This window comes from Cyprinodon variegatus, unplaced genomic scaffold (genome assembly GCF_000732505.1).
Source record: "Cyprinodon variegatus isolate N-32 unplaced genomic scaffold, C_variegatus-1.0 Scaffold715, whole genome shotgun sequence".
Classification (NCBI taxonomy): Eukaryota; Metazoa; Chordata; class Actinopteri; order Cyprinodontiformes; family Cyprinodontidae; genus Cyprinodon; species Cyprinodon variegatus.
The window spans coordinates 161534-173329 of record NW_015151168.1 but is presented as its reverse complement, the minus strand read 5'-3'; the positions used below and the strand labels follow the sequence as shown (position 1 = coordinate 173329).

At 41.7% G+C, this 11796-nt stretch overlaps 1 protein-coding gene across 1 annotated transcript in view; it reads left to right on the top strand.

The window, feature by feature from the left end:
• The first annotated feature begins 587 nt into the window (after positions 1–587).
• Positions 588–11796, top strand: part of LOC107097706 — a 20370-nt gene continuing 9161 nt past the window's right edge. The window contains exon 1 of the mRNA XM_015394962.1: positions 588–4727. Coding sequence (XP_015250448.1) covers positions 663–4703 — 4041 coding nt within the window. The 5' untranslated portion in view covers positions 588–662 and the 3' untranslated portion in view covers positions 4704–4727. The remainder of the gene's footprint in view (positions 4728–11796) is intronic.

Sequence of the window (11796 nt, the reverse complement as noted above, 5' to 3'; positions counted from 1 at the left end):
CCCCAAACAACATGCCAAGATAAAGAAAAAATGCCACAGAAAACTCTAGAAGGACCAGCACCCAACTAAATCTTGACTGGTTATCTTAATCCAATGCTCTCTTTCCTGTTGTTGTACTGACAGAAAGTAAACACTAGTTGTACTTAAAAAAAGTAAATTGTTCTCGATTTTCCATCTTTTTCAGCTTTTCATCCTTAACATAAAGGGAAGTAGGTTACAGCATCTAATTTAGGTTTTTCAACCGCAGAAGCTAAGGCAGCAGTTTCACTCTTATTTGATGTAGGAAAAGAAAGATTTTCTCTTCTCCATGACAAGAATTTGACAATTAAAACTAAATAATTCAATAGAAAATGGGGGAATATTTGTTTAAGATTAAAAACTCCAATATTGGAGATGAAAAATAGCTACTTCTGACTCTGTGTGGAACTGTTCTTCTAAGGGAGGTGCTGAAAACGGTTTAGGTTGGTTTTAGAGTTACACAAAAATGCCTGACAGTGTCGTGGGAATTTCTGTGGGACACCCCTCCCTCCAACCTGTCACTTACTCCCTCACGCACACACCCACCCTCCCAGCTGCCCCCACGCTCCTGCCTGCAGAGTTTTCCGTCCAGTGTCAGAGTAACATCGTAAACCAGGACCACCTGACCGTGAAGTCCGAACTAAATGGAAGCAGCAGAGAAAACTCTCACCTATCGAGATGACACCGGACTTCACAGCAACAAGCTGCTTAAACCGATCAAAAAGGAGGACACCAGGGGTCAGGACACCGAGAAAAACAGCGACGAGTCAAACTATGTGGATCTGGACATGAGACCCGACGGGCTGAAGACGGTGAAAGTGACTTTCACCGGAAAGGGGAACCAGCTGTCCGTGAGTAAAGGAGACAGCTCGAAGCAGGATGAGAACAAATCCACTTCAACCGAGTCCCTGTTGGACACTTTGACGCATCTGCCCACCGCTGACCCGGAGTCGGAGAGCGAGAAGCAGGAGGAGAACAAATCCACTTCAACCGAGTCCCTGTTGGACACCCCGACCCAGCTCCCCACCGCTGACCCGGAGTCAGAGAGCGAGAAGCAGGAGTTTGACTCCAGCGATTGCAGCGAGAGCGGCGAGCTGCGCTACACCGACATGTGTCTGAACGGCAGGAGCGACTCCGAGCTGTCCGAGTCCCACTACATCACCACGCATGAGATCCAGCTCACCGAGTTGGACCACGACGTGGACTACGACCTGGGCCGGGGGACGCGCTGGGAGTTCGAGGACGGCAACCTGGTCTACGCCTTTGTGGATTACGCCTCTTTTGAGAGCGACGAGACCCAGGAGGGCACCCTGATCCTGGAGGGCGGCCGGAGCCAGGCGAAGCCGCAGTCTAATCTTAGCGGAGCGGCTGTCAGCACCGAGCAGGAGGAGAGCGATCTGTGCGCCAGCTCTGATGAGAGCCTGTGCAGAACACAGAGCGAGCAGTCAGCGGGGAAAATCCACCTGTCCATTAAAGCTTCCTCCAGGACGCTGAACGACCCTGCAGACGTGTTTGACAATAACGCGCAGTGGTTATCTCCGAAACACATCGGAGATGGGAGCCATTTCTCCTTTGTGAACCCTGGCGCCAGAGCGGGGCCCCTGTGTGATAGGGGTCAATATTTCATCCCAGCTCCGGGCCGTCAGCACCTCGCAACCAAGCTGAGACGGAAAGATATTAATGAGTACTCCAGCGGAGCGTCTAGCTCCATTAGTGAACTGGACGACGCTGATAAAGAGGTGCGTAACCTAACCGCCAAGTCCTTCCGAAGCTTGGCATGTCCCTACTTTGATGCCATCAATCTCAGCACTTCCAGCGAGTCATCCATGTCGGAATATGGCCTAAATAAGTGGTCAACGTATGTGGACTGGAATTATGGAAATATCACGCATAATACCTCCAGTGCGACACTGGCAATGAACAAGACTGTGGACAGCAGGGCGAATAACAGGTGCAAAACTGGGATTAAAGATAAACAGACAAGAATCTGTGCACTGAATAAGAGAATAACTTCACAGCAGACATCTACTGGCAGAAAATTCCAAATGAAAGAGCAGTCGGCACAGCAAGGAGTTACCCTAAACTTTCATTGTAATGTGGAATCCAGAACTCCCATGAGCCCCAAGTGTTTTCAAAAGGACCGACCCAATGAGGTGTTGGCCAGATCAGGGTGTGAGATGCAGTATCATCACACAGATGGTTCAGGGGACACACATAAGCGGGCTATTTTTGCCTCAAGTCTGCTGAAAAATGTCATTTCCAAAAAAATGCAGTTTGAACAGGAACGCAAAATGGAGAGAGGGGAAATCTCAGATACCCATCCTTCAGTGTCCTCTTGTATTCAAATCAAAGACTTGGAGGGTGGGAAGGAGAGGAGTGAGAGCAGAGGTCTGCAGGGGCAAACCTCTGAGTTAGGATTCACCGGAAACTCCCCCACTGATCACAGACCCAGCTCCTGTGGGCCTGCAGAGGATTCAAAGGGTGATAAGAAGACTACTGATTGTTCTGTGGAGCACCAAGAAGCACCACAGGAGCCACAGATTAGCAAGGAAGGAGAGCCTGCATCTGTGAAAGATTCTCAAAACACAGCAAGGGAAGACCTGGACAGCAGCAGCGTTTTAACAAAACTTCTTTTTGTTCCAAACTGCCAGCTACTTTCAAAAGACGGAAGCCTGGCAGAGGATTTAAACCCCCACACACCTAACACAGGTGCAAAGTCATGTGGGAAGGAGCTGCAAAAGGTAGATGATACAAATACAGAGGGTAAAGAAAAAAATGAGAGGGTAGGAAAACCACCCGAGATTAAAATCTGCCTTAGAAATGTAAAAGAAACCAAAGGCTGCACACTGAATATTGCAAATCTTCTTACTCCTAAAATCAGTTATAACGTCAATAAATTCAGGGCAGGAGACAACGGTAGGTGTCATGTTTTGTCCTCAGCAGACAAGGCTCCGAGCTTCACTGTTAGAAACATCAGGGACACAAAGTGCAAGTTTCAGACACCAATATATCATGTTAGGGATGTGCGCAAGTTGGTGAAAAGTTCATATCGTTTTGTCTCTTTGGACAGAAGTGATCAGGGATGTTCTACAGTAGCTGAGGAGAAAACCAAAGTGGAGCCAGATAAACCATCCCCTATGGTGATCAAATGCAACTCTGTTAAAACAAACATCAAATCAGAGACAGATGACACGGCCCAGGCACAGGTGGAGGCGGATACACACTCTGAGACATCCAGCAGAATTCCCACAGTTGTAACAAAGCAAGGGAACCCAGATCTATCTGAGATGCAGCAAAATCCTGAGACCAAACTGGGAAAACAGAGACAGGACAGGTTCACTGGGGAGACAAATGAGAGAAGAAATGATCCTGCAATGCCAAAACAGGATGCGCTGGAAAAGCTCAAAGCTGCAGTCAAGACCATGGAACAGCTTTATGTTTTCGACAGGAATGAATGGAAGCGGAAAACTCAAGCCTCTCAACCGGCCGCAGACAGCCATGTGCTGCCTCTCCTCACCAAGCAGGAACAGAGACCTCCTGCTGATCTGGAAGTAAAAAACGGAGGCAGGATTCCTCCCTTTCTAACAACCAGCAAAGATACACAGAAAAAACAATCTCTCAATATCATACATGTTCCATATGACCATGACACTTTTAAAACACAATCACAGCAAAGTAAAACCTTCACCAACAAAAGTGCCCTTTATTTTGGCAATAAGAAAAATGTCAGCATTAATTCTCAAGATTCTGCTTTACAAACATCTGCACTGAAAAGCTCTAAAACATCGACGATGAATCAGGTGTCGGTAAAACTGGTGGAGCAGGACAAAGAGAAAACTAATTCCATTGATCCTACCAATACAAAAGGTTGCTCCGACCCTGAGAACTACCTAACCATACCAAGATGCACAAATGAAACCAAGCTGCCCAATCAGAAGTGTGTGTCAATTGAGGGGGATTCAAGTTTTAGCAGAGATAATCCAGGTGATACCAAGGTACCTGAAAAAAAGAGGTCTCCTGTAACTGTGGACTGTCCATCTGCCACCATCTACCATCTTCCAACAGTAGCAACAAGTCCTCAAAAACCTCAGCAGGTGTTGTGTTTCTCCCCGTCCATCCAGAGTATGTCCCCCACTCTGTCTGGAGGAGAAGCAATAACTCAAACCCAGCGCAAGATGCTGCTGGACCCCACAACTGGACATTATTATCTGGTGGACACCCCCATACAGGCCACCAAGAGACTTTTTGACCCCGAGACGGGAAAATATGTGGATGTCCCCATGCCTCATTCACCAGTGGCACAGGTCACACCCATGCATTTCCCTCTACCCCCTCTAGCCCTCACCCCCACCTACATGGTCTACCCAGGCTTCATCTCTCCCACGTTGGCAGCACAGGCGGTGATGCCGCAGTCTCCCTGTCACTCAGAGGATGCAGCAGGAGAAGGCATCAAAAACAACCCATTGAGCCATGGTGCAGAGAAGGCATACTACAGCGCGACAGCAGAGGCTCAGCAAAGACCTCTTCACTCACCCCTTAGTTTGGGACACGTGACCACCAAAGGAGGGACAGCAAGCTCCAACAGAAAGCCACTTATCAGCATAACAACGCAGCAGGGTCCAAGAATCATCGCTCCACCCTCATTTGATGGAAAAACAATGAGCTTTGTTGTTGAGCATCGGTGACCAAAACGACTTCTCTTCATGCATGTGAGTTAATATACGCATAAGTTAATGAAACAATCCAGCTTACAATGCTCCGTCTGAGTGAAGCGTTCAGACTAAATGGCAAAATGTTTAGTTGGAGTCAGAAAGAAAAGCTTTGAGTCAATTAGAAGTTACATAGATTCTGCTGCAGATAGATGAAAAAAAAAAACACTATTACTGTAGGCTCCAAAAAGCATCAAAGAACATAAAATCCCTATGGCATATAGTTCTAATAGAATCTAAAATGTAAAATATAGTTCAAAAAGATTGTTTTCTCCCGTTTTTAAACATTTCAGTGTTTGCAGGGCCCTTAGGATGGCAGTGAGGGGCGTAGCAGTAGTGCACACAGCCCAGTGCCACAGGTGGTCTGTGAAAGTGCAGATGTACATGAGGTGAGGAGACAGACTCTCAGAAGAAGGGATGTGAGGAGAGAGCTATTGTAGCTATATAGGCAGAAATAGAAAGACTTTCTTATAAGTAGGTAATTGGGAGGTCAGTTTTCTTTAGAATGATTTATGCAATATCTTGTCAGCTGTTAGGCATCATATGAATCATACTGGTTGTTTTGCACTCTGAACTGGGTAATAACTAGGGGTGTAAGTGAAACCGTATCAATTCAATACCAATATAGCAACACATCATTAAATGATACTAATGCAAAATATTGAATCAGTCTTAAATGTAAAAAAAATATCTAATTATAAGAAAATATGAGTTTCATTGTGTTTCTTTTATATAACAGTTAAACCCATTTATATATAACATTTATATAATCAGTTACTTGGCAGTACTTCGCCCAAGAGCCTATAATTCAGCAGCTCTTCTCTGGCTGCAGCAGAGCGATGAGATCTCATGAAGTTTTACAAAGCTATATTATCTTAAAATGAGCAAAATCACATCTTTGTCACTGTATCGCAATATATTGCGTGATAAATCGTATGCTGACACTACATTTTTGCCGGTTCACAGTGCCATTTTTTCACTCTACTCAACAAGCTCAAACTTAGCATCAGTAGAAACTGGCACAGCATTTTGAGATACAGTTTTTTAAACTTTTACTTTTAAACACACATATGTTTGCTTAACCTATTTTGCTTTAGGGTTTCCCCATTCCATAGGTAAACAATGATACGATACTCCTATTGAAATATATTTACTGATAACCCTTGTAAAGCTGTGTAAAAACCCCAAGAATAAATTGTTCTTTTATTAGAGTAGCATAATCTCACGCTTATAAATCTGGTCAGAATCCAACCTTTCATTGGAGAACATTCATTCAGGTGAAAAAAAAATTCAAAACTTAAGAATTTAGATCCCATAATTGTATTTATTTTAATATCATATATCAGTTGTCGATCAGGGTTTGAAGGAATATTTAATTAATATTCCGCTGCTTCCTTTTTCCCCCAAAAGAGAATGAAAATGAATGCCACATTAACAGGAAGTCATTTCTCTTGACCATTTATCTAAATTAGAAAGTCAGGAAACATGCAAGAAAATAGCTACTTAAAATTAAACCACATTAATCAAATTGTAACGAATCTGTTTAAGACTGGGGAAAAGCACCTATGTTTATATTGCCCCCTGTCTCCTGTCAATAGTGGAGATTTGGCTGAGATGGCAAAGAAGATCCACAAAGCTCACTATTAGAGCACCGCAGCAAATGGCATTAACTGAAGAAATCTGTGTGCTGCAGAACCTTTTAAGAGTTTAGAGACAAAGGTTTTTCCTGTGACAAAAAGGTGATTAAAAAGGATGAAAGATAGATAGAAAAAAGGGTAAACTAATTGTTTAGAATAAAGGATCTCATGTTCAAAACAGAAGTATCACAGAAGGCAAAAAATAAGGGACTTTAAAGAACATAAAGATTAATAGATAAAAACCCATCTTGTCTGTACATTTGCTCAGTAGGTTTGTGTTATTTGGGCTGTTGTTTTAAGTTTTCCATGTTTTCTCTTAGCAGCAGTAGAGCTTGGTCACTTTAGCGGCGCTCTGACAGTGTTAATAGACATGCAGTAGCTTCATGACAGGTAACCTGACTCCCACGAGAGATTCAATTTTCATCCTCGAGCCTTAGCTTTTTTTCTGCATTACACATCGTCGGACTATTTTAATAGTGTGATGCGAGTTTGTTTACACGGTTTATTCTCAGAGTGTCACTGGAAACTATTCTAGTTAGTGACGCCTTAACATTAACTTATTCATAATCAGATGTTAAAGCTTTTATATAGAATTACAGCTTACTAATCTGTTCATCCCCTGAGGCAACATTTTGCTATATGGTGGTATTTTATTTAAAAAGATTACCGTAAGCCAATAGAAATCTATAGGCTACAGCTTTACTTTGTAATAATCAGCTATTCAAAGTTGAAACCAGGCTTTTAGATATGCTGGATGAATTGGAGTATTTATTTTCTCAATCCCTGGCAATAAATCAGATCATTCCTATCATACATCAGTCAGGATTACTATTTTACTTAACTTCATAAGATCAAATCTAATTGGAGCTTTATGCTAATATCAGGGTATAGGTACACACCTTTGTTAGGTTCATAATAGGCACACCTATGTATGTATTGTAAGGCAAGGACTCAAACATTCTGTTCCCTTGCACAACATAAAGTGAGAATTTAGAAATTACTCAGTCAAACATCACAGCACAGTTTTCCCTTTATGTCTTCAAGATGATGCCCCACATCAATCTACAGGATGCTTAAATGTGCTTCTTCATCCGTAGCATATACCGTAGGTCTGCTTGTGCCCCCAGAGACTTTCTGTAAAGATTAGTAAGAAGCCAACCTTCTGATGAAAAGCCTACAAAGATTTTTCAGTTGATATAAACAAAATTTAGGATCCTCAATATTTTAAAAAGGGGCTTTAAGAAAAGTCTCAGGTGGGCCTAATTAACAGGCTAGAGGTGTTCAAAATCCAGTTCAGATCTTTAATTCTGGGGCCACTCTTTCCAGCCCCTTCCAATTATGAGGAGTGGAGGCAATATAGTCAATTTGGGTTTACTTAAACCAGCAACAATTTTTCTAAAGTTTTGGTACTTAACCCTTGTCTGAAATAGAGATGAATCTGATCAGCTATCGGTTCCGATATTGACAATTTAGGTGGATCAGATATCGGAACAATGCTGATACAGCATTCTGATCCAGCCATTTGTATTGTTATTGATATGATACACAGTTACATCCTTTTAGTGACTTAAATTTAATGACTGCAGGTATGATTACATCATCACACAGAGCGTTGATGTTAAGTTATCTTTTTTTCTTTTTTTAATGTCCGGCATGAAGCCTTTCCTCCAAATCAGTAGTAACAATTTCTTCCCGCTTGCCATCAGACTGTTAAACTTTTAATATGGACCCATTTTGCACTGTTGTTTTGCACTGCCAACATTGTTGAACTTTAAAAAATCCATTTAAATGTAAAAGTTCCCAACTGAACTTCTACAGCCATTTTGCACCATCTTTTTTGCTCCGTCCACACGGTTGTACATTTTTATATCCATTTTAATCGAAAACCTTTAGAACTTTTTTGTTTTTTTGTACTGACAACATGGTTAAAAAATCTTTTGCACTTTTTAAAACTGTTTCTCCTTGCAATATGATCCAGTCCTATGCACTGCTGCTACTGCTTTATCTTTTTTAATTGCAATTTCATTATATTGTCAGTAAATGTATGCAATGTCTAAGTCTAGTATCGGTATCAGATATCAGCTGATATGCTCAGCTCCTGTATTGGGATCTCATTAGATCAGGGGAAAAATGGATCAAAGCATCTCTAGGCTAAACAAAACTCAGCTACATGTTTCACTCCTGCCTCTTTATGGTTGTCATCATTATCAAGAATGAGTCTCAGTACAGCAATGTTGTGCCAGTTCATAATTAAAAAGAACAAGCTCAAATTTCAGTTCACACAGATGAAAATGAACTAGTTAATGTTTATACTTTACTTTTTCTTAAAATGAAAGTTCAAAAACCGATAAATTAACTGGTTCAAGTTCATTTGGTAAATTAAGCCACAATCCTACACAATAGAACTCCATATTTCACCCTTTAAATGTGTGATCATAATATATAGAATGAAACTGAAAATACTCGATGCAGTCAAGGTACACTGTATGTGCATTGAAACCTTTATTTAGCAAAAAACACAGAACTTAAGAAACATACAGGTAAATTCAGGTTAAGGTTCTGCTGAAAAGATCTGTATCGAAAAATAATTTCTTATGTTCCTTCACCAGTAGCTGATATTTGCTAAGATAGCTCGGATGCTTTAACTCGATGTGTCGCTATAAATTTGAAGTGGAAATGGCTGATGTACGGACTTGTTTCTTAAGTCGCGGTGGGCACAGTTTGCGCAAAAATGTGAGTTTTTGAGACTTACTTTGGTAGTTCATCCAATTCTGCCAAGCGCTCTGCAAAACTGGAATCCGAAATACCAGTAGAAGAGTCTGAATCGTGCAGACTAGTTCTAGCAGTAAACATGCTGGCCTGTCATGCTGTTTGCTATAATAAGTGCCAAAGACCTGACGTTATCCAATGAAAAGTGTTATCAATTGAACGCGGATGTGAGCTGTGTTTGGCTCATTATTCTCAGAGTGAGTGTTGCTCTTGTTTATGTTCATTATTTCAAATCTGATCCATTCAGTTCACCGTTCAGTAAAAATATTAACCTATTCAGTGCACAACACTGCACTATAGTGCTGTCACTAGCAAATCATCTATAGGCTTGGAAGGGTGATTGGAGCTGCAGCCATGGGTAAAGAGGGAAGTTCGGACCGGGCTGAGCACCTTAGCTTGCAATCTTGTTTCCCTCAGGATTCTACTGAGGTTCAAGAGAGAAATTATTTTATAAAAAATACGAATATTCCACAAGTATCACAACAAAAATCAATAAATTACTGTTATTTGAAATTTGACTCTACACTGCTATCACTACAGTATGTCACATAGATGTTTTTTTTAATCAAAACATTAAGAGCAGGCCTGCCGAAAGCTCAATTCTATTCAATTCAGTTTATTTATAATGAGCAAATTTACAACACGTCATCTTAAGAACCTTTACAGAGACTGTCAGACTGGTTTGGAAAACCAGTTGATTGCATCCAGTCATTTATTTGCAAGAGATATTCCTCCTAAGTGAGCTTGCGGCGATGACCTTCGCTTGCATTTTGTTATTGACTCCTCAGCAGTCCCTCACACTGATTATGCATGTAGCAACAGTGGAGAGGAAAATTCTCTTTTAACAGGAAGAAACCCCCAGCAGAACCAGGCTCTTTGTGAGCAGCCCTCTGCCGAGGCCGACTGGGTTTCAAGGAGAGTTGGCCTTCGAGTGCAGCTGTCCACCAGGTTTTAGAGGTTTCCCTCCTTCGGCACAGCTAATTCTGATGACTGCTGTTCAGCAAAAGCCTGCTAATCAGCTATCAATGGAAATCAGCTGTGCTGAAGCAGGAAAACATCTAAAACCTACCCTTCGAGGGCCAATGTTGGGCAGGCCCGGTTTAGAGCAATAAAAGTTGATGCAATTTTTTTCCCCAACCATTAACATAAAACTAGACACAGAGTAATTTTCAAGATTATCCTCCAAAACATTCAAACTATCAATATTTTCTCATATGTACACACTCACACCATGCTTTAGACCTCTCACAGCTAATGTGTCAGAGCAAGAACACAACTGCACGAGCACGGGGATAGATATTATCTGAGAGCGTGTCAGCCAGGGGCCTAGTTTGGGGTTGAGTAGTGGTGTGAGTGCTAAAGGATTTGTGTGTAGCTGCCGATGGCGTTGGGGGTTGGGGGACATGGGGGCATGGCTGGAATAGTGATGCAGGAGGAAAAGGTCAGGCAATGCAAAGTATTTGTTGTGCTGATGCAGGGAGAGGACAGCTGCTTGGTCAGATCAGATACTGCTGCAGCTCTGACTTGGGAGCGAGTCTGTCAGACTGCGAGAGGGTCAACTTTTTATAGCCTCACACACACACACACACACCCACGCACACACACCCACGCACACACCCGGCCTGCCACCCCCCTTCCCCACCTCTGCCTTTTACTAAATGCAGAGAAGGAGTTAGAAATCATTCCATTCCTTCTGGGTAAACTGATCAATTAGCCCAAACTGCAACGCTTGTTAAAAGCCCAAAACCTAACCACTGTATCATGAACGAATGTTCATATCCGCTAAAGCTTTCCATTTGTTAATTCTAAGCCGATCTTTGGTTGATGTATGAGGTATTTTTGGGATGTTTTTTTTCCTGCTGGTTCCAGTTTTGATCCAACTTTAATGTTTTTTTATTCTACAGATGGTCTTCTGTTCTCCAACACTCTCTAATAGATTATAAATATCTATGATGTAAGCTAAGTAGGTTCTAGGATCCATAGTTGTCTTTAATGTTTTTTTAATAGAACCACTGTATTGGGTTTCTTGCAAACATGTCTTGATATTCTAATTTTAAACTCTTTCATCTCTCTGTTACCTCTCTTGTAAACTTCAGAATGACTGTAATGTATTCACTGTACAGGTTTCCTCCTGTCAGACTTCCTGCTAGCAACTTAAATGTCTTTAGGGTCTTTTCTATTCAACAGAATAGATTGATTTAAGAGTGTCAAAAGCTGTCTGGTGTCCCATATGAGTTCTTTTTTTTTTAGACTTATTTTATCACCATGCAGTTTGCTTTTAGGGTAATTTGCTATGATAGATAGACTTTGGGGTGTCAGTAGCTGCTCTGAATGTCCTACATCTATTTTCTTAGAATCTATCTTTTAAAGGCTTCTGACTGTCAACGTGAAATAAACATAGTGTTCACTCTAACTTCAACCGAAGGGAACTCGTCCCCAAAAATGTTGGAAGTTTAAGCAGGGCAATTTTCTTGCAACTTCTCAAGCAACTTAGTTCTTCTCCTAACTTAGTCCTTTGTAGCTTCAGCAGAGTTAGAAGTGGCTGATGGCAATGGCTCTTATTAAATATTTTTTTTTGCCAGTATGGTTGCCATGTTTTTTTAGATCTGCAGAGGTTTGCTCTGTTAATTTCAGAATGACAGATAAAAAGCTGTTTTGTGGGA